Source organism: Scyliorhinus canicula, chromosome 25 (genome assembly GCF_902713615.1).
Source record: "Scyliorhinus canicula chromosome 25, sScyCan1.1, whole genome shotgun sequence".
Lineage (NCBI taxonomy): Eukaryota > Metazoa > Chordata > Chondrichthyes > Carcharhiniformes > Scyliorhinidae > Scyliorhinus > Scyliorhinus canicula.
In genome coordinates, this window is record NC_052170.1 from 15640583 (window position 1) to 15657116 (window position 16534).

At 48.7% G+C, this 16534-nt stretch overlaps 1 protein-coding gene across 3 annotated transcripts in view; it reads left to right on the forward strand.

Moving 5' to 3' along the window:
* Window positions 1-16534, forward strand: part of LOC119957211 (adhesion G protein-coupled receptor E3-like) — a 77629-nt gene that overhangs the window by 28313 nt on the left and 32782 nt on the right. For all 3 annotated transcript variants that reach the window (XM_038785033.1, XM_038785032.1, XM_038785034.1), the window contains 2 exons: window positions 1068-1220; window positions 13545-13637. In XM_038785033.1, the coding sequence (XP_038640961.1) occupies window positions 1068-1220; window positions 13545-13637 (246 nt within the window). The remainder of the gene's footprint in view (window positions 1-1067; window positions 1221-13544; window positions 13638-16534) is intronic.

A 16534-nucleotide genomic window follows, 5' to 3' on the forward strand; every position in this document is an offset into this window, starting at 1 on the left:
TTGAGAAGTACAAGCTCCCACCCCTGCTAGGGGTGGGGCAGCTTACCAGTACTTGTTTAAAAGATCAGCTAGTGTGCAACCGACCAACAGGAGAGAGAGTAACCGGTGAGGTCCTACCGTTGCTCACATATATAATTGTTGTAAAATAAATGTTGTTTATTTTTATTCACTGTGGACTCCTGTGCCTTACGAAAATACTTATCCATTATGACTTACAGATAATTTCAACTCAAGCATTGAAAAATTCTCTTCATCTCATCTCTGGTTCTTTTGCCAAATACTTTAAATCTGGATCCTCTGAATTCCATTCCTTCTGGCAGTGGAAAGAGCTTTTCATCATTCATCCTTCATGATTTTCAACACTTCCAATTAACTCTCCCTTTATCCTTTTCTGCTCTTAGGAGTATAATCACAAATTCTCTAACCTCGCTGTGTATCTGAATTCCCTCATCCATGGTCCATTCCAACCAATCTCTGCCCATTCTCTTATGACCTGGAAATCCTTCCTAAAGTTGCTGAGATTAACAAAACCCAGTAAACATTGTGAGAACAATGTCAAAGCACACAGTGATAAATTGGTGTCACTGACCTGATTTGAGTTGGTCTTTTTAAAAAATAAATTCAGAATGCCCAGTTTTTTTTTGTCCAATTAAGGTGCAATTTAGCGTGGCCAATTCACCTACCCTGCACATCTTTGTGTTGTGGGGATGAAACCCACGCAGACACGGGGTGAATGTGAAAACTGCACACAGACAGTGACCCGGGGCTGGGATCGAACCCGGGTCCTCAGCGCCTTAGACAACAGTGCTAACCACTGCGCCACCATGCCGCCCCCTGGAATTGAGTTGGTCATGTGAAGCAAAAGATACCTTGCCACCCCCATCACCCCCACCCCAGGTGGACCGTATTCAGTTGCACTCCTGATTTGTTTTATTGACGGTGGAGAGACTTTGTGCAGTCAGGAGTTTATCAACCCATTCTAACACCCAGGCTAAAATAATCACTGTGTGATTCAGTTCAACAAAAAGTGAAAAGACTGTTTGTAACTCTGGTTCTTTTTGTTTCAGACTGGGCTTGTGGTCCGAAAGAATACATTCGTATTAACTGGTGCACTGTAAATATGAGATGTTTCCTTGCACCTAATGTTAGGTCTTGTAGCTGTGGGCACGTACTTGAACCACGTAAATCACGGGAGAGTGTATTTTCATCAAGGTGTAGTGGTGAGTAGGACATTAACGCATTATATTTCCTTATATTACTCCAGAAAATAAAAATAGTCAAAAATTGTTTTGCGATGGAGCACAATGCCTCACAGTCTCAGGATAAAGGGTTGGCCATTTAGGGCTGAGATCCGGAAACATTTCTTCACTCCAAGAGTTGTGAATCTTTGGAATTCTCAACCCTAGAGGCCTGTGATGGCCTAGTTGATGAGTATATTCAAGACTGAGAGTGATGGAGATTTGGAGAAGAAGAGAATCAGGGAATACAGGTTGGGGGGAGGGAGCCAATACGAGCTGATGTGGTGGGGGAACAATTCCTTTGTTCAGAAATAATTGCTTCTTACTGATCAACCCATCTATGTCTCAGGACTTTGATCAATTGAGCTGTATTCAAGAATTGGGACAGAATGATTGAATCACACTTCAGCAGGTTCTCAGTCATATTGTAGAAGACTTGTTAAGGCAGAGTAGATTTCAACGTTACTCAAGACACTATTGGTACAGCAATGCACTTAATAAAATGGCTGCCAATTTAAAGAAGAACATCCCATGCGAATCGGCAGACCCATTGGCCTTTAAGTAGAAATTACAGTGTAGATACAGGCCATTCGGTCCATTGGTCTATGCTGGCTGTTAGTCAAATTGTTTCCATGGAGGGAAAGATGAACCAAAGTGCTTAATAGCCAAGGAGGTACCACTGAAGGGCAGTAAATACAGGAGCCAATTTTCATAAGCAACTCCCACAAATAGCAATGTTCGGATCAGTTTTGTAAGTGATATCAATTGAGAGCTAAATACTGGCCAGGAGCAGCGGCGTGCAGAGGGGGGGGCCGACGGTGCGCTGGCCCCGGGCAGCCGTTGGATGGGGGCAGCAGCGTGAATAGAACGGAGCGCGCCTGCGCACCGCGGTCGGCCGGAGCACGCCTCGGCCGGAGCGCGCCTGCGCACCGCGGTTGGGTGGAGCGCGCCTGCGCACCGCGGTCGGGTGGAGCGCGCCTGCGCACCGCGGTCGGGTGGAGCGCGCCTGCGCACCGCGGTCGGGTGGAGCGCGCCTGCGCACCACGGTCGGGTGGAGCGCGCCTGCGCACCGCAGTCGGGTGGAGCGCGCCTGCGCACCGCGGTCGGTTGGAGCGCGCCTGCGCACCGCGGTCGGGTGGAGCGCGCCTGCGCACCGCAATCGGGTGGAGCTTTGGACTCGGCGGCTGGAGAACGAGCAGAAAGGGCGCGAATTCTCCAGAATCGACGGCAATGCCACCATGGGTGAGTTTTATTTATTCTTTATCTTTATATTTTGATCAATTTTAAAACTCTTCTCTGCACCCTCTCTGTAGCTGTCAACTTACTAAACTGTCGTGCCCAGAATTTGACATTTGGGCCAGGGGCACCCATTTGGGACAGAACCAGTATTTTATAAAGATTCATCATGGCCTCTTAACTTTTGCCCTCTTACCCTTTATACTTAAAGCCCAGGGTCCTATAAATGGGAGATTCTCAGAGACTTGACTGCAAGCTGCTGGAGCTCGGATCTTGAACAGAGCTTTTATATCTGGATTTGGGGACCCTTTATGCACTGGCATAGTGCAAAAACAGGCCCCACATGACCAGGGTTTTGTGAAGAAGAAGGGATCTGGAAATGTGTTGACTGTGAAAATTATATTTGTGGAAATTGGGTGAAGTAATGCCGGTGTTTGATGAGACTTGGTGTAAAGCTTTAGAGAAATGAAGATGGAATTTGATTTGAAGAAGTTCAACGTTTTGAAGGATATTGTGGCTGAAATGAAAGCGATACGTGCTGAATGAGCTGACCGAAATGTGTGAGATATGTCTTTGTATCTGCTATGTGTAATTTATCGGTCATATTATTGCAATTTTCCAGTTAATTCATGTTTAATTTACGTTGATTTTGGTGTGATTGCTAATATAAAAGTGAAGTCTTGTATATTGGTCTTAGTTGGGTTGTTTGTAGTTTGTTTACACAAGGGTCACACAGTATTTCCATGACGTTGCTGCTCTTATCCTTCTCCATGGGGGTTGCAGAGGAGGGAGGCACAACTTTCGAGACATAACATCTCACCCATTGCTGCAAAGCAAAATGACTGAAGAAGAGAACAATATCCCTAGAATCCCAGCGCTAAGGGGAAATTGACTAACTCTTACAGCGCAATTTAACCTCAGGCAGCCGTCCTATACCTTAGAGATGACCTAGAGGCAGCTTGGGGCCTGTCGTGAAGGTGAGTGAGTGCCTTTAAATTTGCTTACCTTTCACCGGGAGCAGGGTTTGAGGGAATATCAGGTAAGCTCTTTGTTTCTTTTTCTTCTTCTTGTTTTTTTTAAAATCTAGAGGTGATGTCAGGGAAGGCAGTACAATGCTCCTCCTGCAGAATGTTTGAGGTGAGGGACGCCGTCAGTGTCCCTGCTGATTTCATCTGTGGGAAGTGCACCCAACTCCAGCTCCTCAAAAACCGTGTTAGGGACCTGGAGCTTGAGCTGGATGAACTTCGGATCATTCGGGAGGCAGAGGGGGGTCATAGATAGGAGCTTCAGGGAAGTAGTTACACCAAAGACTGGAGATAGATGGGCAACTGTAAGAGGGACTGGGAAGAAGCAGTCAGTGCAGGGACCCCCTGCGGTCGTTCCCCTGAGTAACAAGTATACCGTTTTGGATACTTGTGGGGGGGACGACTTACCAGGGGTAAGCCATAGGGTACGGGCCTCTGGCACGGAGTCTGTCCCTGTTGCTCAGAAGGGAAGGGGGGAAAGGAGTAGAACATTAGTAATTGGCGACTCAATAGTCAGGGGCACAGATAGGAGATTTTGTGGGAGCGAGAGAGACTCACGTTTGGTATGTTGCCTCCCAGGTGCGAGGGTACGTGATGTCTCGGATCGTGTTTTCCGGGTCCTTAAGGGGGAGGGGGAGCAGCCCCAAGTCGTAGTCCACATTGGCACTAACGACATAGGTAGGAAAGGGGACAAGGATGTCAGGCAGGCCTTTAGGGAGCTAGGATGGAAGCTCAGAGCGAGAACAAACAGAGTTGTTATCTCTGGGTTGTTGCCCGTGCCACGTGATAGTGAGATGAGGAATAGGGAGAGAGAGCAATTAAACACGTGGCTACAGGGATGGTGCAGGCGGGAGGGATTCAGATTTTTGGATAACTGGGGCTCTTTCTGGGGAAGGTGGGACCTCTATAGACAGGATGGTCTACATTTGAACCTGAGGGGCACTAATATCCTGGGGGGGGGAGATTTGTTAGTGCTCTTTGGGGGGGTTTAAACTAATTCAGCAGGGGCATGGGAACCTGGATTGTAGTTTTGGGGTATGGGAGATTGAGAGTATAGAGGTCAGGAGCACAGATTTGACTTCGCAGGAGGGTGCCAGTGTTCAGGTAGGTGGTTTGAAGTGTGTCTACTTCAATGCCAGGAGTATACGAAATAAGGTAGGGGAACTGGCAGCATGGGTTGGTACCTGGGACTTCGATGTTGTGGCCATTTCAGAGACATGGATAGAGCAGGGACAGGAATGGTGTTTTAGTAAGGTCAGAGAAGGGGGCAAAAGAGGGGGAGGTGTGGCGCTGCTTGTCAAGGACAGTATTACAGTGGCGGAAAGGATGCTAGATGGGGACTCTTCTTCCGAGGTAATATGGGCTGAGGTTAGAAACAGGAAAGGAGAGGTCACCCTGTTGGGAGTTTTCTATAGGCCACCTAATAGTTCTAGGGATGTAGAGGAAAAGATGGCGAAGATGATTCTGGAAAAGAGCGAAAGTAACAGGGTAGTTGTTATGGGAGACTTTAACTTTCCAAATATTGACTGGAAAAGATATAGTTCGAGTACATTAGATGGGTCGTTCTTTGTACAATGTGTGCAGGAGGGTTTCCTGACACAATATGTTGACAGGCCAACAAGAGGCGAGGCCACATTGGATTTGGTTTTGGGTAATGAACCAGGCCAGGTGTTAGATCTGGAGGTAGGTGAGCACTTTGGAAACAGTGACCACAATTCGGTGACCTTTACGTTAGTGATGGAAAGGGATAAGTATACCCCGCAGGGCAAGAGTTATAGCTGTGGGAAGAGCAATTATGATGCCATTAGACATTAGACATGACTTAGGATGTGTAGGTTGGAGAAGTAGGCTGCAAGGGTTGGGCACACTGGATATGTGGAGCTTGTTCAAGGAACAGCTATTGCATGTTCTTGATAAGTAAGTACCAGTCAGGCAGGGAGGAAGGGGTCGAGCGAGGGAACCGTGGTTTACCAAAGAAGTGGAATCTCTTGTTAAGAGGAAGAAGGAGGCCTATGTGAAGATGAGGCGTGAAGTTTCAGTTGGGGCGCTTGATAGTTACAAGGAAGCGAGGAAGGATCTAAAGAGAGAGCTAAGACGAGCAAGGAGGGGACATGAGAAGTCTTTGGCAGGTAGGATCAAGGAAAACCCAAAAGCTTTCTATAGGTATGTAGGAATAAAAGAATGACTAGGGTAAGAGTAGGGCCAGTCAAGGACAGTGGTGGGAAGTTGTGTGTGGAGGCTGAGGAGATAAGCGAGATACTAAATGAATACTTTTCGTCAGTATTCACTCAGGAAAAAGATAATATTGTGGAGGAGAATGCTGAGACCCAGGCTATTAGAATAGATGGCATTGAGGTGCGTAGGGAAGAAGTGTTGGCAATTCTGGACAAGGTGAAAATAGATAAGTCCCCGGGGCCTGATGGGATTTATCCTAGGATTCTCTGGGAAGCCAGGGAAGAGATTGCTGAGCCTTTGGCTTTGATGTTTAGGTCATCATTGGCTACAGGAATAGTGCCAGAGGACTGGATGATAGCAAATGTGGTCCCTTTGTTCAAGAAGGGGAGTAGAGATAACCCCGGTAACTATAGGCCGGTGAGCCTAACGTCTGTGGTGGGTAAAGTCTTGGAGAGGATTATAAAAGATACAATTTATAATCATCTAGATAGGAATAATATGATTAGGGATAGTCAGCATGGTTTTGTGAAGGGTAGGTCATGCCTCACAAACCTTATCGAGTTCTTTGAGAAGGTGACTGAACAGGTAGACGAGGGTAGAGCAGTTGATGTGGTGTATATGGATTTCAGTAAAGCGTTTGATAAGGTTCCCCACGGTCGGCTATTGCAGAAAATACGGAGGCTGGGGATTGAGGGTGATTTAGAGATGTGGATCAGAAATTGGCTAGTTGAAAGAAGACAGAGAGTGGTAGTTGATGGGAAATGTTCAGAATGGAGTTCAGTTACGAGTGGCGTACCGCAAGGATCTGTTCTGGGGCCGTTGCTGTTTGTCATTTTTATAAATGACCTAGAGGAGGGCGCAGAAGGATGGGTGAGTAAATTTGCAGACGACACTAAAGTCGGTGGAGTTGTAAACAGTGCGGAAGGATGTTGCAGGTTACAGAGGGACATAGATAAGCTGCAGAGCTGGGCTGAGAGGTGGCAAATGGAGTTTAATGTGGAGAAGTGTGAGGTGATTCACTTTGGAAAGAATAACAGGAATGCGGAATATTTGGCTAATGGTAAAATTCTTGGTAGTGTGGATGAGCAGAGGGATCTCGGTGTCCATGTACATAGATCCCTGAAAGTTGCCACCCAGGTTGATAGGGTTGTGAAGAAGGCCTATGGTGTGTTGGCCTTTATTGGTAGAGGGATTGAGTTCCGGAGCCATGAGGTCATGTTGCAGTTGTACAAAACTCTAGTACAGCCGCATTTGGAGTATTGCGCACAGTTCTGGTCGCCTCATTATAGGAAGGACGTGGAAGCTTTGGAACGGGTGCAGAGGAGATTTACCAGGATGTTGCCTGGTATGGAGGGAAAATCTTATGAGGAAAGGCTGATGGACTTGAGGTTGTTTTCGTTAGAGAGAAGAAGGTTAAGAGGTGACTTAATAGAGGCATACAAAATGATCAGAGGGTTAGATAGGGTGGACAGCGAGAGCCTTCTCCCGCGGATGGAGGTGGCTAGCACGAGGGGACATAGCCTTAAATTGAGGGGTAATAGATATAGGTCAGAGGTGGGTTTTTTACGCAAAGAGTGGTGAGGCCGTGGAATGCCCTACCTGCAACAGTAGTGAACTCGCCAACATTGAGGGCATTTAAAAGTTTATTGGATAAGCATATGGATGATAAGGGCATAGTGTAGGTTAGATGGCCTTTAGTTTTTTTCCATGTTGGTGCAACATCGAGGGCCGAAGGGCCTGTACTGCGCTGTATCGTTCTATGTTCTAAAGATAAAGAGGTCCGTGAATAGCTCTAGAACGGGTGCAACTACGTTTTCTATAGGTTTTTTGGTGATATTTAATGAAATATTTACGTGGGGCTTTGGGGCATACAATTAAGATTTGCCCCGGGCATCACCAGACCTCTGCACGCCACTGGCCAGGAGTCCCCTGTTCTTTGCAATAGGGTTGTGGAATATCTTAGATTCACCTGAGATGGTGCCTCGGCTTAACATCTCCAAATGACAGCATCTCTGACGGTGCAGCTCTCCCTCACTATTGTACTGGAGTGTCAGCCTAAAGCGGAACTTTGAACATGCAACCATCTGACCTCGGAGTGAGAGTGTAGCCTCTGTGCTCCGACTGACAACCTGTATAAAGGAGCTTCCAGTATCATATTCACACCATTACTGAGGCTGCCAATTTTCACTGCCTAGAATCATTCAACCTCCTCTCTGTCTCAGTAAATCTGCTGCTGAAACACTCCTCCATGCCTTTGTTTCCTCCTGACACAACTATTCTAAGGCAGCCCTGGTTGGTCTCCGACATTCTACTCCATAAATCTGTGGTCATCGAAAGCACTGATGCTCATATCTTAACGCAGCAAGTCCTGTTCACCTTATCCCTGTGCTCGCCAACCTCAACTGGCTTTTGGTCAAGCAACATCTTGATTTTAAAATTCTCATACTCACTTTCAAATTCCTCCAAGGTCTTGCTTGTCCTATCTTGGTAATCTCTAACCCTACAACGCTCCAAATATGTGTGCTACTCTAATTCTGGTCTCTTGTGCATTTCCAATTATAATTGATTCTAATTTACACTACAGCCCTGAAAGTATGATTGATTGTCATAAAAGCCTATCTAGTTCTTTAGGGAAGAAAATCTGCTGCCTTTACCTGGTCTGGTCGACACACGGTTGACTTTTAACTGCCCTCCAAAATTACCAAGCAAACCAGCTCAGTTCAAGGGCAATTAGGGATGGGGAAGCTACACTTGTGTTACTAAACCTGGATTGATAAATGTTGTAACCTGCTTGCTTACCATTGGCTGGGGACTAATGACAATATATATACATATATATATATTTATTGTAAATAAATGTTATTTCTTTATATCCTGAAAACTTGTGCTGGACTCTTCGTAGCCCTCACAAAGTGAATAGCTGTCTGCACTGCTGAAGCTACCTCCCTGGATTTTTGTTGGATACAGGTTGGAAGTTGTTTTCTATTACACCATGCCTCTGTATGGATGTTTGGATGTTTTTGATTCTGCACTGGAAAGCTGGAACCAGTACGCACAAAGGATGCGTTACTATTTCCGGGCAAACAATATGACCGAAAATGAGCGCCAGGTGGTCATATTGCTCACCGCCTGCGGCCCGCATACATTTGGGGTGATTAGGAGCCTTACGTACCCAGCTGCGCCGGACACCAAAACATTTGATGAACTTGTGAACTTAGTGGGGCAACATTTTAACCCAACCCCATCCACGATAGTCCAACGTTACCGGTTTAATACCGCCGAGAGGACCCCAGGAGAATCCCTTGCCGACTTTCTATCCAGGCTACGCAGGATTGCGGAGTACTGTGACTATGGTGAGACCATGTCAGAAATGTTACGTGACTGTTTGGTTTGCAGTATTAACAATGCGGCCACCAGAGAAAGTTGTTAGCCGAGCCAACATTGACTTTTCAACAGGCCATTCAAATAGTATTGTCCCGAGAAAGCGCAGAACGAGGAGTGCAGGAGCTACAGGGAATGGAGGTGCATGCCTTGGGGCGCAACCCCTTCCGTCTGAAAGCAGCCCCCAGCACACCTGCGGTAACCTGGGCGAGGCGACGTCCGGATCGACGCCAGTGGCCGTCAGTCATTCCTCCCCGAAGGGAGCCTTCTCCAGAACCAATGGATGAGGAGCCATGTCTGTGTCAGACTTGTAGGCGCTGACCCCGTCGCGGACGCCGGTCCTGGGGGCGCCAGAGGCGCCGTAGTTTCGACCGAAACTGGGGCCAGCCCAGGGGCCGTACCTTTCATTTGGATGAACTTGCGGCGACTAGTCCCGAGGACGTGGAGACGGAGGATGACTGCCTGCAGCTGCATTGTGTGCCAGCTCTCCGTGTGGCCCCCATTAAAGTGACAGTACGGGTCAATGGTCACCCGTTTGAGATGGAGTTGGACACTGGCGCAGCAGTCTCCGTGATCGCCCAGAGGACATTCGATCACATCAAGCCCTTACATTAACCGACACACAGGCCAGGTTGGCCACCTATACGGGGGAACCATTGGACATTGCAGGAACTATGATGACCCCTGTTGTTTATGGACGCCAGGAGGGGCGTTTCCCACTTATCGTGGTGCGCGGCCATGGGCCCAGCCTGTTGGGTTGGGACTGGTTGCGACATTTGCGGTTGCAGTGGCAGCGCATCTTCCAAACAGTTTCTGGAGGGTTGACTGAGGCGCTAGGACGATACCCAGATGAATTCCGGCCCGGTTTGGGAAAATAAAAGGGGCTGTAGCCTGTATCCAAGTTGAACCAGGAGCCACGCCGCGCTATTTCCGGGCGCGCCCGTGCCTTACGCCTTGCTCGAGAAGGTAGAAGGGGAGCTCACTCGTTTGGAGACTTTGGGTATCATCAGGCCCGTCTGTTTCGCTGACTGGGCAGCACCAATTGTACCTGTAATGAAGCCAGATGCCACAGTTCACTTGTGCGACGACTATAAACTTACAGTGAATACGGCTTCCCGACTCGATCGATACCCAATGCCTCGCATAGAGGATCTCTATGCGAAGCTTGCAGGTGGACTCTCGTTCACAAAACTAGATATGAGTCACGCCTGCCTACAGTTGGAGCTGGACCCTGCCTCCCGGCCATATGTAATGATTAATACACACCGGGGCGTATATGAATATACATGTTTGCCCTTTGGAGTATCCTGTGCCTGCGCTATTTTTCAACGCGTTATGGAGGGCATTTTGAGAGGTTTACCACATTTTGAGACGTCTACTTAGATGACGTTTTGATCACAGGGACGTCGGAGCAGGAACATTTGGAAAATTTGGAGGTTGTCTTTAGACGCTTTTCGGAGGCTGGAGTCCGTTTACCTCGCACAAAGTGCGTTTTTCAGGCGAAGGAAGTAGTCTACCTGGGTTATCGGGTGTACCGCGAAGGTTTGCACCCCGTCGCAGAGAAAGTGCGCGCGATTCAATAGGCCCCCACCCCGACTGACACTTTGCGTCTTTGTTTGTTTCTCGGCCTCGTAAACTATTACGGAAAGTTCCTCCCCAATCTGGCAGCTACGCTGGCCCCGTTGCACCTTCTGCTAAAGAAGAATCACACCTGGGTTTGGGGTCAGCCGCAAGAAACTGCTTTCCGGCGGGTAAAACAACAATTACTAACCCACTATGATCCTGGAAAGCCTTTGCTCGTCACATGTGATGCATCCCCGTATGGTATTGGGGCCGTCCTGTCCCACAAGATGGAGAACGGAGCCGAGCGGCCGATAGCTTTCGCCTCCCGCACATTGACTGCAGCGGAAAAAAAGTACGCGCAGATCGAGAAGGAGGGCCTGGCAGTGGTCTTTGTGGTGAAAGTACGTATATGGCCGCCACTTCACTATCGTGACTGATCATAAGCCTCTGCTGGGACTTTTCAGAGTGGATAAGCCAATATCGCCCATTGCATCCGCACGGATCCAGCGCTGGGCTTTGTTGCTCGCTGCATATGAGTATTCTCTGGAGCACAAACCAGGAACCCAGATAGGGAATGCCGACGCACTGAGCCGATTGCCTTTATCGACCGGCCCCATGTCGACCCCCACGACCGGTGAGGTGGTTGCAACCCTAAATTTTATGGACACCTTGCCTGTCACGGCATCACAGATCCGTGAGTGGACCCAGACGGAACCAGTCCTGTCAAAGGTTTGGCACATAGTCCTGTATGGTGGGCAGCATAGACAGCTCCCAGGCGAGTTGCGGGCATTTTCCTCGAAGCTGTCCGAATTCAGCGTGGAAGGACTTTTGTGGGGGACGCGTGTGATTGTCCCGGAAAAAGGACAGGAGCTGATACTGAGAAACTTGCACAATGGGCATCCAGGTGTGACCAAAATGAAAATGTTGGCCCGGAGTTATGTCTGGTGGCCAGGCCTCGACGCCGACATTGAGAAGGTGTCCCAAAACTGCTCCATTTGCCAGGAGCATCAGAAGCTTCCGCCGGCCGTGCCCCTACATCATTGGGAATGGCCAGGGCGGCCTTGGGCACGTTTGCATGCGGATTTCACCGGCCCTTTTCAAGGATCCATGTTCCTGCTATTAATCGACGCCCAGTCTAAATGGCTAGAGGTGCATAAGATGGGAGGCACAACATCCTGCGCTACAATGGAGAAGATGCGTTTGTCTTTCAGTACGCATTGTGTCCCCGAGGTGCTAGTCACGGACAATGGCACTCCATTCATAAGTGAGGAGTTTGCGAGGTTCATGAAGATGAACGGCATACGCCATATCCGCACTGCCCCTTACCACCCGGCTTCAAATGGGTTGGCGGAGCGCGCAGTGCAGACATTCAAACGAGGCCTAAAGAAGCAGTCTTCCGGGTCGATGGACACGAGACTGGCTCGGTTATTGTTTTCATATAGGACCACCCCCCATGCGGTGACTGGGGTAGCTCCCGCGGAACTCCTAATGGGCCGGAGACTTCGCACCCGCCTTAGCATGGTTTCCCCGGACATTGGCGCAAACGTACGCCGCACACAAGAACGGCAGGGACATGGTTTTTCTCGGCATCAGCCGATTCAGCAGTTTACGCCAAGTGACCCAGTGTTCGTTCGGAATTTTGCTGGTGGTGCCCAATTCGTCCCTGGCGTAATCTTTCGCCAAACAGGCCCTATCTCTTCCCAGGTACAAATCCAGGGGCATCCCCAGCGCAAACATGTAGACCATGTTTGGTCCAGAAGACTATCCCTGCCAAAGATTCCCCGCCCCAGGAGCTCATTTCTACAGCCGCAGAGACCAGACACAATGGAAAGTATTCCTTTCAATCTTCCTCTGGTGCCGCACTCAAATCCTGCGCAGGTCGTGACAGAACCGCATGGAGATAAAGACGCCGAGGTGACAGAGGCAGCAGACTCTGACTCCGAGATGGAGACACAAGACACCTCAGAGGGGGAATCTTCGGGCCCACGGGCCGTGGATGTACAACCGTTACGCCGTTCATCACGGAAGCGCCGGTCTCCATCTTGTTACACGCCGCCCGATCCAGCGCCTCGTGCAAATGGTGTCCGGCCTGCGGCAAAACGAGTCCAATGCCCTCCTTCGCCAGGGTCTTCGGTGGATTCCTTGGACTTTGGGGGGAGGGATGTTGTAACCTGCCTGCTTACCATTGGCTGGGGACTAATGCCAATCCCACAATCCTGTGGGAGTATGAGCTTCCCCAATGAGTGGGGCAGATAAATCATTAGCAGACTCCCTGCATAAATAGAACTGGCCAGTTTGGAACCTGGGGGAGAGAGGAGTGAGCAGCAAGGGAAGTTGCTGCTGCTGTTGTGTGTATATATATATGTTATTGTAAATAAATGTTATTTCTTTGTATCCTGAAAACCTTTGCTGGATTCTTCGTGGCCCTCACAAAACTAAATTAAAAAATCAATCATAATCTCTTGATTGTAAGACCGGCTTTGTCAGTGATGCCCATATCCCATAAAGGAATGAAAGGAAAATGGGTGGGCATGCCTTCAGTTGCCTCTGTCCCAAGCTCCTGAATTCTCTCTGCTTCTCTCCCTCGTTGCTATCCTTTGAGACATTTCTTAGAACACTTTGACCAACCCTGTGGCTCGGTAATGTGAAGTGCTTTGGGATGTTACATTACGTTAAAGCTGCTAAGTGACTGTGAGTTATTTTTGTATTTGTTATTGGCAGCACAGCGATAGCACATGGTTTTGTTAACCTAAAAAGGATTATGAATTAGGCCTATTTGCAATACTGCATGGTTCAAAACATTTTGCCGAACATTGCGTTTTCTCTATTCAAAGTATTTTAGACTAGAAAGAGTTTTTTTTCCAACTTATTAACTGTGATATGGCAGATGCCCAAGTAAACACCCATGTGGTTCTTTTGGTTTCAGATATTGACGAGTGTCTTCAGGATCCATGTGAGGCTCAGGAAATCTGTACGAATACACCTGGAAGCTATACCTGTGTTAATAACACCTGTATTGGTAAAATAAATAAATCAATAATCTCTTGATTGTAATTCTGCATGAAATTGGACTGGAAATTTATTCTTGGTGGTACTCAGGTACTCAGGCAGACTGAACCAATTCAAACTTTGTCTCCCTTCTCCGATACAGATATTGTATCAGTGCAATCTGTCACTGAGTTCCCTATACTATCATCACCCAGATAGTCTGCTCTCCCTCTGAAACATCACACAACTCCACCACAGTGTTATTCTCACTTCTAGATCCAACCTCTTGGAAACTTGCACGTATTCATTGCACCTGAACTCCAATGTATCCACTCCACTGCACCTTCAAGAGTCCCAACCTCATTAAATACCCTGGATTCCACTCCCAAAATATCTGTTTCACCATTGACAGATACCGTCATGTTTGCACTCGCCGCCTCCCCACGTGCCGACATGCACCTTGCATTTCATGCTTAAATCCCTCCAGTTAGATTTTTTAGGATCATGGACGAGAACCTAATTATTTGCGATTTGTAAAACTGTGAGGAAGTTTTACTGCCCCACAGGAGTGATAACACTGACCAATAGGTATCTTTTATGTTCTAACAAACTTTAATTTGAACACAGAATTAACCACATTAGTAACAATGATATAGTTTTACATTTAATAGTTGCAACAGTTCTTAAATAAAAAAGAAAATCTTAACTTACTACCTAAACCTGCCACTATATTCCAATTAACCATATCAGTATACTTCAAATACTACTCGTGAATAAAATTAGCAACCAGGAGTGGGATTCTCCCCTACCCGGCGGGGCAGGGGGTCCCAGCGGGATGGAGTGGCGTGAACCACTCCGGCATCGGGCCGCCCCAAAGGTGCGGAAGTCTCCACACCTTTCGGGGCCAAGCCCTAACCTTGAGGGGCTAGGTCCGCGCCGGAGTGGTTGGCGCCCCGCCGGCCGGCGGGAACGGCGTTTGGCGCCACGCCAGCTGGGGCCGAAGGGACTTCGGCGGCCGGTGGAAGTCTGCGCATGCGCCGGAGCATCAGCGGCTGCTGACGTCATCCTTGCGCATGCGCAGGGGAGGGGGTCACTTCCGTGTCCGCCATTGTGAAGACTGTGGCGAAAGTGGAAGGAAAAGAGTGCCCCCACGGCACATGCACGTTCGCCGATCGGTGGGCCCCGATCGCGGGCCAGGCCATTGTAGGGGCACCCCCCCGGGGCCAGATCACCCCACGCCCCCCCCCCCCCCCCCCCCCCCCCCCCGGAGCGCCACCTGGTCCCGCCGGTAAGGTAGGTGGTTTGATTCACGACCGGCATGACAGCGGCGGGACTTCGGCCCATTGCGAGCCGGAGAATTGCTTGGGGGGCCGACAGGCGCGGCGCGATTCCCGCCCCGCTGAATCTCTGGTGCCCGAGACTTCGGGAGATGGCGGGGGCGGGATTCACGCCGGCCCCTGGCGATTCTCCGACCCGGCGGGGTGTCGGAGAATCCCGCCCCAGATGTTGAGGATCTACCGCCTTTTCAGACAGATCTGGCTTCTCCCATTAATTACATATTCTGTACCTCAAAGCATAAGATATTCTTTTATCTCTTCTTACAAGATGTCCCTTGACTTGTTCATCCAGGACCAAACACATTACCCCATATAAATTATCTACACCACAGGTGGAGTTCAAACCTGAACAATATTCCATTAGCTAGCAATCTGTAAAAAAGTAAATGATTCTCAAGGACAATTAGCAGAACACATCACCTGCAAATCAATGATTAGCTTACTTTTACAACAGATTAATCACAGGTCTAGCAGTCATACTGCATCTATGCATATCAATCCAGGTTTTAATAAAATTACAAAAAGTATGACAGTTTCGTACATTCATCCCAGGTTTCCACCCCGCCACATTACAAAAACGACTCTTAACAGTGTCACACATGAGATCCTATGTGACTGTTACATTGATGTGACTCCTTATCCTTCTCAAACTTTGCACAGCCTTTGACATAGTTGACCACACCGTACTCCTCCCACGTCCCTCCATTGCTAACCCGGTGGGTGGAAATGCTCTCCCCCTGCTTCCATTATATTTTATATAATCGTAGCCAGAGAATCACTTGCAATGGCTTCTATTCCTTGCTCTCACAGTGTTACCTCTGGTGTTACCCAAGGAACTACCCTTGGCTCCGGCTTTTCCTCATGTACATGTTCCCCCTCAGCAGAGCTGAGCTTTATTTTTTAAAATTTGTATTCATATGCGGGACGTGGGCGTCGCTGGTTAGGCCAGCATTTATTGCCCATACCTAGTTGCCCTTCAGAAGGTGGTGGTGAGCTGCCTTCTTGAACCGCTGCAGTCCTGTGGTGTAGGTACACCCACTGTGCTGTTAGAAAGGGAGTTCCAGAATTTTGCCCCAGCAACAGTAAAGTAAATATATTTCCAAGTCAGGTGAGTGACTTAGAGGGGAACCTCCATGTGGTGGGATTCCCAGGTATTTCCTGCTCTTGTCCTTCAGATTGTACTGGTCGTGGGTTTGGAAGGTGGTGTCTAAGGAACCTTGGCGAGGTACTGCAGTGCATCTTGTAGATGCTAGTGGCTGCCACTATTTGTCGGTGGTGGAGGGTTTGAATGTTTGTGGAAACGGGAGCAATCAAGTGGGCTGCTTTGTCCTGGATGGTGTCGAGCTTCTTGAGCCATTCATCCAGCCAAGTTAGAAAGTATTCCATTATTCTCCTGACTTGTGCCTTGAAGATGGTGGACAGGCTTTGGGGGGGTTAGGAGGTGAGTTACCTCATGGTAGGATTCCTCGCCTTTGACCTGCCCTGTTTGCCACAGTATTAATAGTTTTCCCCCTGATTCTCATTGACTCCAGGGGCTGGATCCTTCGCCCCGCCGCGCCATATTTTTGTTTCAGCATCCCGGTGGGATGCT